Source organism: Podarcis erhardii (assembly GCF_964252035.2).
Source record: "Podarcis erhardii genome assembly, chromosome: 13".
Lineage (NCBI taxonomy): Eukaryota > Metazoa > Chordata > Lepidosauria > Squamata > Lacertidae > Podarcis > Podarcis erhardii.
Window position 1 is genome coordinate 15,297,974 of NC_138502.1, and position 16,431 is coordinate 15,314,404.

The following is a 16,431-nucleotide window of genomic DNA, read 5'->3' on the forward strand; positions in this document are numbered from 1 at the left end:
ATGTTCTGATGCCCTAGAGCAGGGGTAGGCAACCTGATGCCCTCCACATGTCGTTGGACCAACTCCCATGATCCCTGACCATTAGCCATGCTGGCTGAGGCTGATGGGAGTTGTAGTCCAAGAACATCTGGAGGGCACCTTGTTGTCTACCCCTGCCCTAGAGAGTGATCTGCCCAGTGATCTATTTCCACACGCTTATTTTATTTGTATTTACTGTGCACAATGCTTTGAAATTGCCAAGCTTGCTTGCCTAATAGTTGTATTTGCAACTGGCATCCATTCATTGTTAGTAGTAAACCTGTAGAACAGAAAAATTTCCATGGAAGAATAAAACATTAATTTCTGCCTCACCAAGGCAAATTTAAGCCCAATGGAGCCACTTCCCTCCTCACTGGATGGGGGAATTAAATTGTGTCCCACCCATCCTCACCCAGCTGTGGCGCTTTCTGTTGACCCAGGTCATCCAGCATAAAGAGAAGGTGTTAGAACAGTGTAGGTTTTGCATTTCTCACAAGCCTGTTTTGGTGCTTCTCAGGGCCACGACAACCTGTACGATGACCCATACCAGCCTGAGATGGAGCCCCAGAGCTCATCATCAGCTGCCCGGCGCCGTGCCTACTGCCGCAACCGAGACCACTTTGCGACCATCCGTACAGCTTCTCTGGTGAGTGGAAGGTGAAGTCATGTTTGGACAAAGCATGATTTCCCCCCCTCCAAACCAAGTTCAGTCTCTTCATTGTTCTTGGCCCAGCACCTTGTTTTTATGCGGAGGCTGCAGAAACTGCAGGGTTTACACAACTTCTTCCCAAGTAGTAGGTTCTGCTTCTTCCTGAATCCTCATTTCTTAAGATGAGATGGGATTCTTGCTAGCTGTATAAAAAATGAGAATTCATGTCCTGCAGTACTATTAAGGGCTCAGGATGCAGCCCCCACAACCTGGCACCTTTCACATGTTTCATGCTACAACTCCCAGCAGCCCCAGAGGGTGCCAGGATGGAGGGAAACTGGCCCCAAAGTGACTCATTTAGAAAAGGAACGGACAGATTCCGTGGGGAAAGAATTGTCATGGACTATTAACATCTATTGTTGTTCTTAGGTACAGCTTCCTATTGTAGGAAAGGAGCAGAGGGAGAATCATGGAGACCTGGAAGTCCCATGTTCAATACTCTTGCCTTTTGGGCATTTCCCCAACACACTTTGTAACCAAGGGAGGCTAGGAATGTTCTGTTGGAGAGAAAAAAAGGAAGCTCTGTTTCTATGTTGGGCTGCCGAAACTTAAGCAATGGATTGATTCCTTAATTGATTAATAAATCTAATATATGAACAAAAAAGTAGCTCCAGAGAGCCACACCATTTTTGATGATGCATGCACACAGTGCAACAGGCACCGTGTTAGAAGGGGGAAGTCCCAGAGAGGGAGTGGGGTGCAGCTCTGTGCCAAACCTTGGAGTCTCATGGTAGAAAGAGGGGTGTCAATGTAATAAAGTAAAAATAGGGTGGTGCCTGCTACCTGCAACTTTATCAGTACCTATAATAATTTAAAAGTTCCAGATTTAATGGTTGGTGCTTGATAAAAATGTATTAATTGACAAGATGTGGCAGGCCTAGTTCTCAGATAACAGGCTCTTGTAGGCAGGGTGTTGAGGACGGCCCAGGAAAGGGTGGTGCTGAGCTTCCCCCTTAACAGGATGCAGCTCTAATTCAGGAGTAAGCACACAAGCGGGGGGGGGGGGGGCCTGCGAGACTCAGGGTTGCCTAACTTTGACCTCCTGCCGCCCTTCCCCAGGTGACTCGCCAGATCCAGGAGCACGAGCAAGACTCGGCGCTACGGGACCAGATGAGCGGCTACAAGCGGATGCGGCGCCAGCACCAGAAGCAGCTGCTGGCTCTGGAGAACAAGCTCCGGGCAGAGCTAGACGAGCACCAGCTGCGGCTCGACAAGGAGCTGGAGGCCCATCGCAGCAACTTCTCTGCTGAGGCTGAGAAACTGGCCAAGAAGCACCAAGCTATATTTGAGAAGGAGGTGAGTGCTAGTGTGGGGTTGCCTTGCCAGAGCGGGGGAGATTCTGTTGGAGATGGTTAAGATGGCTCCAAGCGGCAGGAGGAAGGCAGAGAGCTTGTGGCCTCCCTAGTGGAGGAGCTCCCGTAGGAAAGTGGAGTTCCTCAGGCTGTTGAATAACCACATGCTCAGCACCAGCTCCTGGTTTTGGGGAGCCATTACCCAGGACAGGTGGGGTGTTCTTGCAGCAGCGAGCCTTGCTCCTTGCCGCTGCCATCATCACCAACTGCTGCTGTTGCTCCTCCTCTTCATCTTTGCTGCCGCTTGCTTGACTGCCAGGCAGTGGGCCAGGGAGAGCAAGTAGGCAGTGTCATTTGTGGATCCTCCTTTGCCTACTGCTGCCCCGTTGCCTGGGCCAGGCTGAGAGGCAGTAGGAAGAGCAGGCGCAGGGGGTTCTTGTCAGCGGACCCCCTGGAACGGTGCCTAGACCCTCCGCAAATGCCTGGCCTCTTGACACTGGCCCTGCGTGTGCTGGAGGGGTGTGTTAAAAACCAGCCACAATAAAAAGAGTGAAGCTCCTCCTTGTTGGTTTCCCTTCCATTCTGACCAGATTACTTGGGGTGGTCCAGGCTTGTTGCTGAGAGGGTCTCTTCTTTGGCTCCTCTTGTAGCTGTGGCTCTTCCCTTCCCTTCTGGCCAGATCAGCTGTGACCGGGTAGCTCAGTGCTTTGGGATCCTTTCAGTGAGCTGCTGCTGCTGCTGCTGCTGCTGCTGCTGCTGCTGGGATCATTTTTAAAAGCAGATACTTTTGCTTATGGGGAGCTCAGTGGTGGAGCTTGCCTTGCATGCAGAAAGTCCCAGGTTCAATCCTTGGTCGAGACCCCTGCCTGAAACCCCAGAGAGCCACTGCTGGCCAGTGTAGACAGTACTGAGCTAGATGGGCCAATGGTCTTGACTCAGTACAAGGTATCTTCTTATGCTGCTGTGTTGGTATCAGAGGACATCCAGCTTTGACAATAGCCAGGCCTGAATGCCCTGCTCCCCTCCCTCCACCCAAACACATTAAAAATGGTGAGTTGAAAACCATGCTAATGGTGCAAATTTGCCTATTTCTGCTAGACATAGGCAGGCTCTTTGAGACTCCAACTCAGTTTCCCACTCTGGCTTTGGACATTCTGCCAGTTTGCCCACCCCCCCATAATGGCAATTACCTTTTCTTTCTCCCACACTTAAAATACTTCCCTGTGCTTGCATGGAGTTACGCTACTACACACGCAGCCATGAGCGTGGCCAAACTCTCTTCATCCTTCCTTTGTGGGTGAATTTCCTTTCTTTCTCTCTCACCCATCCCCTGTACAGGCAAAGGCAGCCCTGGCTGAGGAGAAGAAGTTTCAGCAACATATCTTGGGCCAGCAGAAAAAGGAGTTGGGCAACTTGCTGGAGTCGCAGAAGCGGCAATATAAGCTACGCAAGGAGCAACTTAAAGAGGTACTTCCTTTAAAGAGGACCAAAGCAAGCAGGAGGGGAGGGGGAGGAGTCACACCAGCTTGGCAGCCTCCTTTTGGAAGGTTCCTGGTCTCTCATCCCAGCCTCTGTGTTTTCCCCCCTTGTGCTGTCTTCCAAATCCATCTGTAACTGGGAATCCTGTCATGGATGGGTGAGGGATGTGCGGCCTCTGAATCTGGCACTGCTAATTTCTGGTTCAGTCTGTGGTACTACCGCCTGATAATTCAGTGACCTGAAAGTAGAGTCCTTGAAGGAGCTTATTTAGGAGTCAACCGTACAATCTTTAGGGGGGGATGCATATAAAATATAAATTTTAAAATGTCAGGGGCATCACATGCCCCGCCCTGCGGCAGGGAATACTCAAGAGTTGCCTCGATGCTGAAAATTCTCATAGTTCCCTGCAAGCCATGGCCGACTTCCTGCTTATGAAGAGTGAGCTAGTGTCCTAGAGCTGTTTCCTTGAGACTGAATGAGTGGTTCTTCTCTCTCTTTGGTGGGCAGAAGCCCACCATGGGAAATGTTTGGCAAACGCTGGACTTCCAGCATGGCTGCACTCCCCATTCAGTGAGAACAAGAGGAATGAATGATTTGCTCAAATGAAGGAGCAGTTAGAGAAAGTTTAGCAATGAGTGTATTCTGTGGAAGTTCCTTTGGGACTTTGCGGCTGGTCTGCACCCTCACTCTCCATATATTTGCCAGCTGCACCCAGATGTTTTTACCCAGTTTTATGCCTAGGTGTAGGGCAGTGGTGGGGAACCTCTGGCCTGTAGGCTACATCAAGCCTGGCTGGAGGCCTTAGCTGGCCCATAATGCAATTCTTCCTAAACCACAGCCACCTGGCCCACATTTGATGTCAGGTATTGGGCAGGTAAAGATGTGGCTGCAAAGGTACAACCAAGAGCCCTAAAATGCTCTTCTGGTTGTTCCTTGGCTCACATCCAGTAATTCCAAATTTGGCCCATCCTTGCCAAAAGTAAGCATTGCTATTGGCGCCAACCAACACTGATTTGAACATCCATCAGTTGTGCTCTGGAGTTCCCGGTCAGGAGCCACCAAGCACAGCTGATCCTTGCCCAAACAGAGGGTTGTAACCAGGACCAATCAGTTGACCAGCAACCTTAGCTGGGATTGGCTGCAGGGATCTTCCTTTGCAGCCCAGCTTGAGGAACATAGATCTTCTGCATTGATGGCTTGAATCCCAGGCTGGGCTGCCAAAGAGTTCAGGAAAGAAACAGGAGCACACTTAGAATGCACCCTGCTTTCTTAGCAGCTAGGTCACCATGGTGACATCAGATGATTGACAGGTGGGTGGACCCGTCAAGGTGGCCCACGGTGAGAGAGCTCAAGCTCCTTTCCGCCAGCCAGATCCTCTTCTTCGCCCATGCTGTGTAGGAGGAGATACTATCATACTTCATTGTGTCCCATTTCTCATGACTTTTTGTTTTCCTCTCTCAGGAGCTGCAGGAGAATCAGAGCACACCCAAGCGGGAGAAGCAAGAGTGGCTGCTGAGGCAGAAGGAGAACATGCAGCACTACCAAGCAGAGGAAGAGGCCAACCTTCTGCGCCGCCAGCGGCAGTACTTTGAGCTGCAGTGCCGCCAGTACAAGCGCAAGATGCTGCTGGCCCGCCACAACTTGGACCAGGACCTGTTGCGAGAGGTGAGAGTCTGGCGTTGGCTGTGGGGAAGGGATGGTTTCACAGGAGGGCCAGGGCTTCATGAGGGGTTGTTTTGGTGAGTAGGTGTCACCACTACTGTCCCAGAAGAACAGACATTGACAGGGGATGTCTGGGTATCTGCCCCAGGGAGCCAGCAAGTACAATGCAGCACAAGAACAGGAGCTAATAATATTTGTACCCCGCCCACCTGACTGGGTTGCCTCAGCCACTCTGGGCAGCTGCCAACACAATAAAACAGGACTGCCTTCAGGTGTCTTCTAAAAGTTGTGTAGTTCTTTATCTTCTTGACATCTGATGGGAGGGTGTTTCACAGGGCGGGTGCCACTGCCGAGAAGGCCTTCTGTCTGTTTCCCAGTAACTTCTCTTCTTGCAACGAGGGAACTGCCAGAAGGCCCTCGGAACTAGATCTCAGCGTCTGGGCTGAACGATGGGAGCAGAGACTCTCCTTCAGGTATATAGGGCCGAGCCCGTTTAGCACTAATGCATTTGTGGCCGCTGGCCACCTCTGCTAAAATATGGTGTCAGCAAGTTGATCTTTTCTCCAAAACAATGAATTCTGCAGTGAAGCAATACAAATTCTATGTGTGTACATGCAAAATTCTTCAAAACCTTCACAAACCTCATTATATAAATTGTTATAAACTATTTCCTCGATTTGCTGAACATCTCCTTTTTATACTAATCATAGAGCCTAACCACCGGCACCTGCATTCCAGCATCATCTGGAAGCTTTGCTAGAAAATAGTGTTCTTTAAAATAGAAGAGAGCTGGGTGTTGCTCAAGATGCTGGCTTTTGCATCCAGTCCCAAATTCTGTATTTTCATAGGCTTGGAGGGAGAGTGCCTGCAGCCCTTGACATTAGAGCAATGAGACAGTTGTTATTCTGGGGCCCTTGGGAAAAGAATGCGGCCATTGGAAACCTGGATGTAAGAAAGAATGCTGACCCTTTGAAGAGCCTTGATGCCAGGAAGAAGCGAGTCTCCATGGGAGGTGCAGTTCTAACGCCTTTCCCTTGCTTCCTCCCTCAGGAGCTGAACAAAAAGCAGACCCAGAAGGACCTGGAGTGCGCCATGCTTCTGCGCCAGCACGAATCCACCCAGGAACTGGAGTTCCGGCACCTGCACACCGTCCAGCGCACCCGCACGGAGCTCACCCGCCTGCAGCACCAAACAGAGCTCTCCAACCAGCTGGAGTACAACAAGCGCCGGGAGCAAGAGCTGCGCCAGAAACACGCCATGGAGGTCCGGCAGCAGCCTAAGAGCCTCAAAGTAGGTGCTACCTACACCCCGCCTTGCTGCCAGTGGTGCCCTGACGGGCAGGATGCAAGGGGTGTGGAGCCAGGGCAGGGGCACCCAGGGGTTGTGGAAATGGACACAAATGAGGACGGAAGTCTAGAGCCCATGCAGGACCACTTGTGTGGGCCTAGTCCCTGTGACTGTGCAGCCAGGGTTCAGAAATGCCTGGCAGATGCAGAATCTAAATGTGCACACTTTGGGCCACTAGACTCAAGAGGATGTGAATCGGCTGTTTCGGAGTCTGGTAGCCCTTGTCCTGATGATCTAGGCCGATGCAAACCTATTGGAGAGGTTCTGGAGCCAACTCAGGGTGTTGTTGTAGACACAGGAATAAAATGTCCCAACCTTTTAGGGAAGTGTAGCCATAAAATGGGGGTTCTGGAGCCAGAGCTAGACTGCCATGGGCATGTGGTTTTAGAGTATGGCCTGGAGGAGGAGGAGGGTCTAGAACTGGATGCAGTGCGTATTGGGGGTCTTGTACAGGACTGGTCGCCAAAGGGGGTTGGAGAGCTGGATGAGCAGGGTTTGGAGGCCTTGGTGCCTGAATCAAAGCGTCCTGGGGGCGTAAAGCCTGATTGGCAATGCCTGGCAAGCGAAATTCCAGATGGGCAGGAAGCTGCTGCTTTAGAGCAGAGACAGGAGTGTCTTTGGCTCAATGGGAAGGACGAGGAAGTCCCAGATCCAGACAGAAAAGAAGGTTGGATTCCAGATTTCGGTGAAACAAGCTTGAAACAGCAAGAACACTGTGGAGAGAGGGTTGCTGATCTAGAAGTAAGCCAGAGGTATTTTGGAGTGCGGGATCACTTTGGAGAGGGCTCTGGGGTTCTGTTGTCCATTCGGGGGCGGCCAGGCGTTCCAGAGCCTGATGGGCAAGAGGCTGATAAGCTGGATCCATTCCCATGTGAAGGCAATTTATACTCCCATGCCTTACCCACTGTCCTAGAAGAGGGGGCCCTGCGAGGCCCGGGAGATGGCTGCCCAGCCCCTGAAGACCCCTACAGCCAGCAGGCCAGCAGCAAAGCCCGCCCCGTCCCACCTCCCGTGGCAGCCATGCTGCCCCATGCTCTCTGCGTGGTCTTGGCACTGTTAGTCTCTGCCTACCCATGTGCACCAACTCTCTTGCTGCTCCTTGCTGCACTGTGGGCGCAGGGTGGCGGGTTTCAGGATATCCTCCTGGCCCTCGAAGGGGCTCTAGTGGGCCTGGGGGTTACGTACACCTTGTTGCACTCCGTCTTCCTCCTTTCCGGAGCGTCCTTTCTCCTCCTGGCCAAGATGGCGGGGGCAGTGGGTGTGGTGGGGCTGAGTGCCAGTAGGGAGCGCCTGTACGTTCCTGTCATCCTCCTGGCTTCCTACCTGTTAGCTTCTCCCTGGCTGTTCCTGCCCCTTTACCTCTTGGGGGCACTCGCACGGCACAGCCTGAGGGGATTCCCCCGCCGCGCCCGCCGCTTCTGGCTGCTGGCCCTGCTCCGCCTCCCACGCCCGGCTTTCCGCATCCTCCAGCGCCTGGGGCTGGTCACCGAGCAGGGGCTGTTCCGCCTCTTCCCCAAAACCAACAAGGGCGGCTTCCGCAGCCGCATCCCGGTGCTGTCCCGCCAGCGCCAGCCGTCCCTGCCCTGGCACCGCAAGGCCGCGGCCCTTCTTGCCAAGCCCATTTGCAGCATCAACAAGATCCTCACAGAGGTGATTTGTGCTCAGCTGCCTCCTTCGGCCCTGCATTGCCTCAAGGGGCTGCATGTCTTGCAAGAGGAAAGGCCTTCCCGCATCCCCCGCCTGACAGCCAGGCCCCGGGGGCATTCTGTAGGGTCAGCGAGGCGCATTAGTAGGAGGAGAAGTGTGCAAGGAAGCCAGCCTGCCAGGAGACCCTGGAGATAAGGAGCCCTTCAAGGGCTCCACATCCGGTTCTAAAACGGTGAAACAGTCCATTCCAGTGGGGCTCCGGCATCCTGGTCCTCTGGTCTCGCACACAGAATTCTGGGAGGTTGGCCAGTCTCTGGACTTATGGGAGACCAGGCAGAGCAAGTGACAGTATTTACTCTGAAAACCTACTACTTTCCATCCAGTCTTGTGGTATTGGTACAGAGAACCCAACAGCAAGGGGAGAGAATTTAATGTCTTAAGGCCAGGGATCCCTCTGAGCCTTTGATAAAAGGAGTTTTGAAGTTGCGGGAGGACCAGAAGTTTGTTCTAGCTCCTTATTGGTTTACACAATGGGGGTGGGGCGGAGCGTTGTTGAGTGTTCATTACCCTAACGAGGAAAGAATCACCTGATGACGCCCTTCTGAGCTGGCTGTTTGGGTGGGTTGGGTAATTTTTTGGCACCCGTTCCAGCCGGCTGGGAGAAGATGTGGAGATGTGGGTTAAGCTGAAGAGATTTCCAAGCCCCTTAGAACTGAGGTGTGAGGTGCATGTGTGCTAGTGTCTGAGGTCGAAAGGTCCTGTTCAATGTTCCCCAATGAAAAGAGGAGTTTGCTAAGGGGGCAGGGGCTGCAGTTTGCAGAATACTCCACTCTTACAACCATTTTCCAGTAACCTCTTTTTTAAAAGTCCAGGCACTCTTGTTTCCATCTTTAACCTACTTTGAGCAATGAGGGGATAAGTACGGTCCTCCATTTCCTTCAAACTTAGAACCCCCCAAAGAAGGTATCGGGTGCTGGGGCTGAATATACAGTCATCAAAATAAATAGGTTTCTGTTCATTATCAGCTCCTTAAATGGTCAGGATCCATATCACCTTAAATTTTATCATTCTCCCTCCCTCTCCCCCACTGGACCTTGTTTCAATTGATCTGGAAACTTACAAACCTGAAGGGGTGTACATGTTTCAAGAAATCAGACTCCTCCCAGCTCCTAAGGGCTTAACTAATTTTAGGTGATTCTTTCGCCGTTAATATATATATTTCCACTGCTCTACAAATATATATATATATATTTATCATTTTCCACCCTAATTGTAACAACCTCCCTTCACTTCATTTTTTTTTTACTTGAATGTACATATTTCAAGCTGACTTTTAATTTTATGTTTGTGTATGTTTGTGATTTTTATTTTATTTTTTGCTAAGTTTTATATAAAACCAGTTTTTGTGGGGAGGGACAAAGAGCTAATGTGAGATTTTTTTTATTAAAAAGTGACTGAAAACGGGAGAATTTTTTTTTTTAATCCAACTTATTGCTACAGGTTTTTCATTTGAAAGCACAATGGGCCAATCAAGCCGTTCTCTCTATCTCTATCTCTCTTTTGCCCTTATAAAAGAAATCTTCAGATACCACAAGCCAGGACTTTGAAGTAATGGTTAGGGTTTTAACCAGTTTGCTTTAGTGGACCTATGTAAGAATGGAAAAGTTAAGTTTGCCACTGAGCACCTCCCCAAATGCTGGGATGGTTGGTAGTTTTTCAGGTGGTGAACCAACCTTTTTGTTGGCTCCTTGCAGCTTGTTGAAGCACAGGGACCATTCCAGGGATAGCAGTGCCTCAAGCTCTCCCCTTTCCCAGGGAGCCAACTAGTCCACCTTTCCTACTCCAGGATCTGAATGCCCTCATTACTCTGGGATCTCTGTCCTCAGTCACCCATAACTTGAGCTGTGGCAATGGCATCACACCTGGATGAGATGCTTGCCTTTTGTAACACAAGTAACAACCTTGTTGAAGAATTCCGGGTAATGCAGATGCTCCCGTAGTCCTGCAGTGATTTACTTGTGTCATTAAAAAATGATTACCTTGCCTATTTTAACTCTCTGTCCCAGCCCTTACCATGCCTTGTGCCCACCAGATGTTTTGGATGACAACTCCAGGCCATGCTGGCTGGGCTGATGGGCCCTAAACATCTGGAGAGCACAAAGTTGGGAAAGGATGCTCTAATCAGGTAATCACCCAGATGCTACAGTATCTCAATCAAGTTCGTATATGAAGTGCTTTGCTGATAGATGTGGTTTCTTTATTTTTGGAAACAAAACCTGATTTATTTAAAAGTCGATCTTTGGCAGCCAAATAGGCACTAAATTAACCATTTTTTAAAATGCCAAACTGGGGTGGTTGAGCTTGAATATCTTTAGAGAGTAATCCTGAACACACCAAATCTGAGAGTAAATTCCATTTTTGTTGTTTGTTTTTACAGCTAGTAAATCTAGATTCCCAGACAAAGCAAGGATTTTTCACATTCCCATGACACGCCGTGTTTTATGCTGTTAAATCATTTTGTAACTAACAGCCTACAGTTCTAATTTAATTGGTGCCTCATTTTTAAATTGTTTCCTTCGTGCATGTTTACATATTTTCCCCAGCTTGTGGTCTGATTCTGTTACTACAGCCTTTAAAAAACACAAAAAAAACCCCAAGTTGAGATTATCCCCAACTTTGTCTTAATTCTGCAATTATCTATCTAATTTTGGTCCCATTTTGTGCTTGTCCTGTGTTTCTCCCTTTTTTGGTTCATCTGTGGTCTTTTTTTATTTATTTTCTATTTTGTTAAAATCATGGATTTATTTTTTAGCATTCCTCCATTTTTTGGCCAAACTTATTTTCATTAATCCAGATTCTGTTTTGTCCATTTTAATAGTGTACTTGTATTTCTTCCTATTTTGTGTGTGTGTGTTTGAGCTGTGGTTTCCCCCTTATCCTCCTTGCATTTTTTTTCTCTGTTAAATATTTTTTATTTATTTCTCCCATTTTGTGCGGGGAAGGTATTCATCTGTGGTTTATTTATTTCTCCCTTCCCTGTTGTGGATGCATGTGAAACTTTGAAGGAAAAATAAAAAGAATTCTGCACCACACTTCACCACCTCTGTATTGTGAGTTTTGAGTTTGGTTTTATTTATTTCTCAATTTTTTAAAAAAATAAAATGAGGCACTTTAAGCTTAGGAGCTGGGCTACGAGTCTGTTTTCACACCTCTGTTGCCCCCAAACACCTTGTATTTAAGCTTTCCTCTCCCTGAAATTTTGCACTGTATGTTTGCAAAAGTTTGGAGTATAATTCAAAACCTGAATCGGAGGGGATCTATGCATTTCCTCTCTGCACCCCACTATTACCATTGTTTCTCATTAATTCTGAGAAGCTGTAACTGTTCATAACTTTCTACACTCGGGTGGTGGGAATGTTCCTGAAATTATTTAGAATACTCAAGGAGAAAGCGGGGGAATCTGGGCAATTTTATTAGCCTGCCTGTTTTACATCATTTCCATTCGCTGCTATATGTTCAAAAGTGGAACTGCAACCTTTGAGGGCCGTGCCCCATGCTCCTGCAACCCCCACCGCCCAAAGTGAACCACAGGCCAATCAGCTTGGTAGCTAATGCACTTGTTTCTAAGGGACATTGGAAAGCAATACATTTGAGTCATGGAAATGTGCATTTGGGTGAGGCAGCTGCCTTAGGCAATCAGTTTTTGGGTGCCATTTGTGAGGTTGCTTTGGGAGGGTGCTTTTATGCATGTAGTACAACCCTCTGCGAACATTTCTGTGAGGATCACTCTAGAATTCTTCCTGGTGGTTTGTTCCCTGTGTGAATACATGGGCGGCTTGACTTGTGCCAGCCTTTATTCTCTGCAGTCCAGAGTACCGCAGAATAATTGCACACACAGCTTCCAAGCAAAAATAACACATGTGGGCTCCGAAATAAACACAGACCCACATTGAGGTGGGTTCCTGCTGCATCATATGACAAAGGTCCCCTCTCCCAGAGGCTTCCCAGAGGTCAGCCACGGCAGTGACAAAAGTGTGCATGTTCCACCTGCCTTACATTAGTCTCCGTTCAAAAAGCATCCTTCTGCTTTATCTTTAAGCATCTTCCTCCCTGACCTCCCGGCTGTGAGACTCAATTCTCCTTCTGAGGCACAAGAGTTTCCTCCCCACGACGCCACTGCCTTCCCATTCCTGGAGCCCATGTAAGGTGTCCGCCCTCATTCATCCCATTCGTAACACAAGGGACTTTGGTATTCGCTCTGTGTGTTTGCTGATAACATTTTTGTAGACCACCTCCTAACGAGGAGGTGGCACAGAAATAGAAACTCAACTTTGCCTTCTCCTAACCTCTGACTCCTAACTGGGAAGTTTTAAATGTTTGTGGTGCACCCCATACGCTCCCCCCAGCCCCAGTGCGTTCCTTAAAGAACCTGAACACTACTTAGATAAGGAGACGGAAGAGAAGAAGTATCTTTTTCAAAGGGGTGGCGGGGTTTGAGCCCTCTCCACTCACTAACCCAAATGGGATCAACTGGAAGGCGTCCCAATGAGAGTCTTGGAAAAAGGGCAGCTCTGAAAAGTGTTGCCTGGTGTACAGTGACCATTCAGTAAAACAAATGCTGGAGACAAAAATGGGGGCGGGTTTTGAACAATTTAAAATATATATATACCCTGCCTTTCAGTTAAACACTAATTTGGTTGCTGGCCTTACCTTGTGTGGAGTGTGTTTGTGTCTTTTTAGCACAGGACTAGGCTACTTGGGGGCTCGGAAGGCTCAGCCTGTTCCCTAGTGCAGCCACAGAGGAAAATACACACATGCACACTCTCTCTCTGAATTACACCCCTTCCTTACTTTGCGTGAACAGCAGCAGAGGCTCAGCTTAAAAAGTTCTTCCCCTGAGCATCTCGGTTGTGGGTGTGAGCCCAAGACGCAAGCAGCTAGGACCTTGAAGAGCGGAAGGGGAGAATTCAAACTTAGTCAATATTTGATCCTACTTGGAGGTGGAGTGGGGGGCTGAAAAGTCCTTTTGCCACTGTTGGAGCTCATACTAGAACGGGAGTGAACAGAGCCAAGGCTGCTGGCCCTTCAGCCAACTCTCAGCATGGTCCTACTTATTAGTTGCACCAGGACTGCTGCTTTGTCATAATCACCGATAATTCCCCTTATATCCTGCCTTTCTCCTATAATGAATATATGAAGCTGCCCAATTCTGTCAGGCTGCCGGTCTGCCCAACTGAGTGCTGCATATTCTTGGCTGGCATACTCTGGGCTCTGCAGAGTTGGGCCTGGTGCATCCTCACCATATAGATCCTTTAACTGGAAATGCCAGAGAGATTGAACCTGGGTCATTCTGCACGGGAGCTTCTAGGAAACACGTCACATTTAAGTGCCTTTGCCTATGGCGGGAATTGTCGCTTGGTTAAATGAAGGACAATGTCTCCCCACCAAAACCCTACTGGTGGGAGTTGTTTGTCTAACACGTGCTCCTGTCTCTCTCTCTCTCTCTCTCTCTCTCTCTCTTTCTCTTTCTCCGTCGTTCTTCTCTTTCCCCACCCGTTTTTTCTTTCACACTCTCATCCTTTGTTCACCGTTCTTCCCCTCCCTCCTTTGGTTGCTTGGGCTTGCCTTTTCTTTCCGGTTCTTCTCCCCTGTTCTCCTCCTCTCTCTTCCTCCTACCCCAGTCCAAGGAGCTGCAAATTAAAAAGCAGTTCCAGGACACCTGCAAGATCCAGACACGACAATACAAGGCCCTCCGCAACCACCTCTTGGAGACCACCCCAAAGAGCGAGCACAAAGGCATCCTCAAGCGCCTGAAGGACGAGCAGACCCGCAAGCTGGCCATCCTAGCGGAGCAGTACGATCACAGCATCAATGAAATGCTCTCCACCCAGGCCGTAGGTACCCCCACTATGACCCCCTGCCCCCGGGGAGAAGGAGGGAACTGACCCCTTTCTCCATCAGTGAGGGGAAAGTTCTTAAAAATCAAGCAGCAAAACTTGAGTTTTGTGCCCTTCCAGTGAGAGTATCCCCCATTCTTGTTCCCTTCATTCCAATCTGTGAGAGTATTTTGCAAATAGAGCCCTTCTGGGTGAATTAACTTGTTTCATCTACAGTGGTACCTTGGTTCTCGAACTTTATCTGTTCCGGGAGTCCGTACGACTCCCAAAACCATTCAAAAACCAAGGCACGGCTTTCACTTGGCTGCAGGAACTTCCTGCACTCAAGCGGAAGCCACGTCGTATGTTCGGCTTCCGAAAAACGTTCACAAACCAGAACACTTGCTTCGGGTTTGCGGTGTTCAGGAGCCGATTTGTTTGGTGACTAAGCCATTCAGGAACCAAGGTTTGACTACTTTTGTGGAGGGCACAGCCTTTGGGCTTCCTTGGTGCAGTTTATGCAGCTCTAGCTAGTAGTGAGGGACCCCACTTACCCTAAAAGATGATGTTGGTTTTAGGCCACCTAACTGTCATGCTTCCTTCAACGCCACCAAAAAAGAATCCTGAGAATAAGAGTTTGGTGAGGGATGCCGAAAGTACTCTGAGAGCTCAAGCTCACCTTGCCTAACTACAGTTTCCAGGTTCTATGAGAAGAGGGATGGATCGCTAAAACACTGAGTTTGTAGTATGGATGTGTCCTAGGTCATACAATACTCCTGGTGGTGCTTCACCATCTCATATTTCTTCCTCACTCAAAAGCATCCTTTTGAGGTTGGTCGATCTTAGTTTTTTATTTACTGAGGCTGAGGGAGACCCACTTAACCAAAGTTACGAGTGAGAGTGGTGACAGCCGAGGTAGAGCTTCAACTCTTGAGTACAAAGGGCCAAGGATCAATATGCCACCTGTTACACAAAATAGGGTGCACCCCCTTTTCCCAGGCATGTCTCATGTGACTCTCACACCTGCTAGGCAGAAGTTCCACAGGTGTTGCTTCTCTTTAGAAGTGAGAAGGCTCTTCTTCACCTATTGATTCTCCACCCACCCCCTTGTTATGTAGCTCTTACCAACCTGCCACGCAGAAGCTCCATTTTGATCTATGAACTGCCCTGTGGTCCTTGAATGAAAAACAGTACAGTGGTGCCTCGCAAGACGAAAAGAATCCGTTCCGCGAGTCTCTTCGTCTTGCGGTTTTTTCATCTTGCGAAGCAAGCCCATTAGCGGCTTAGCGCTATTAGCGGCTTAGTGGATAAGCGGCTTAGCGGCTTAGAAAAAGGGGGGGGGGGAATCGGAAAAACTCGCAAGACATTTTCGTTTTGCGAAGCAAGCCCATAGGGAAATTTGTCTTGCGAAGCACCTCCAAAACGGAAAACCCTTTCGTCTAGCGGGTTTTTCGTCTTGTGAGGCATTCGTCTTGCAGGGCACCACTGTATATTGATTAACTTATTACTAAATAACACCAACAATAACAGTAATCAACCTGGTGCCCATGGGTTCTCCCCCATGACAGCATTACAAAGCAGGGTGGGGGACCGGTGTTTTATTTTTTACTGTTCAGGGACAAAGCCAAACGTGTCTGAGCCCTGCTTCAGAAGCTGCTGCTGCTGCTTCAACTGTGGGAGAGGCCTTGTGGCCGTGTTGGGTGAAGAGTGCCAGCCTTTCCAGAAACAGCCACCCTCTCCCTCAGTCTGCCCTGAGCCTGCTGTGTGCCCCTTCCTTACCTCTTCCTTTTCTCCCCCCTCCCAGCTGCGGCTGGACGAGACGCAGGAGGCAGAATACCAGGTCCTGCGGATGCAACTGCAGCAAGAGCTGGAGCTGCTCAACGCCTATCAGAGCAAAATCAAGATCCACACCGAGGCGCAGCATGAGCGGGAGATCAAGGAGCTTGAGCAGAGGGTATCCATCCGCCGGGCACTGCTGGAGCAAAGGGTACGTGCAACAGCCTTCCTCCTCCTCCTCTTGGAAAACCCACGGTCCTGGTTCCTTAACCCACGGCACCAACCTCTCAGACCTACACGCCTCTCCCCTCTTGCCTGTCTCACCCAGATGGCTAGAAGTGTCAGTTTCCCCCTGGTTCCAAGCTCCCAAAATACTAACCCACGATCCCAAAAGGCATCCATCCTTCTGAGGCCACCTTGCACCAAAACTTTTAATTGGGATTGAAAGCCTTCTCGGCTGCCTTCTCTATTTCTCTCTCTCCCCACCCGCAAAAGAGAACCAGAGTTCTTGCGTGAACTGTGCTGGGCTTTGTTAATGGAATTCCCGGAGCTCCTTGTGAAAGTGCACTCTGGGAAAGGGAGAGCCGTGATGGTTTAAACAGCTTTCGTATTGATTGTGATGCAA

General features: G+C 49.3%; 1 protein-coding gene across 2 annotated transcripts in view; it reads left to right on the forward strand.

Moving 5' to 3' along the window:
- Positions 1-16,431, forward strand: part of TAOK2 (TAO kinase 2) — a 38,190-nt gene that overhangs the window by 16,559 nt on the left and 5,200 nt on the right. Inside the window, exons 13-19 of one of the 2 annotated variants that reach the window (XM_081836406.1) lie at positions 536-664; positions 1,787-2,023; positions 3,358-3,486; positions 4,960-5,163; positions 6,211-6,450; positions 13,836-14,048; positions 15,835-16,017. In XM_081836406.1, coding sequence (XP_081692532.1) covers positions 536-664; positions 1,787-2,023; positions 3,358-3,486; positions 4,960-5,163; positions 6,211-6,450; positions 13,836-14,048; positions 15,835-16,017 — 1,335 coding nt within the window. Of the gene's footprint in view, positions 1-535; positions 665-1,786; positions 2,024-3,357; positions 3,487-4,959; positions 5,164-6,210; positions 11,252-13,835; positions 14,049-15,834; positions 16,018-16,431 lie in introns of those variants that run through there. The other variant, XM_081836405.1, reaches the window with a different exon arrangement.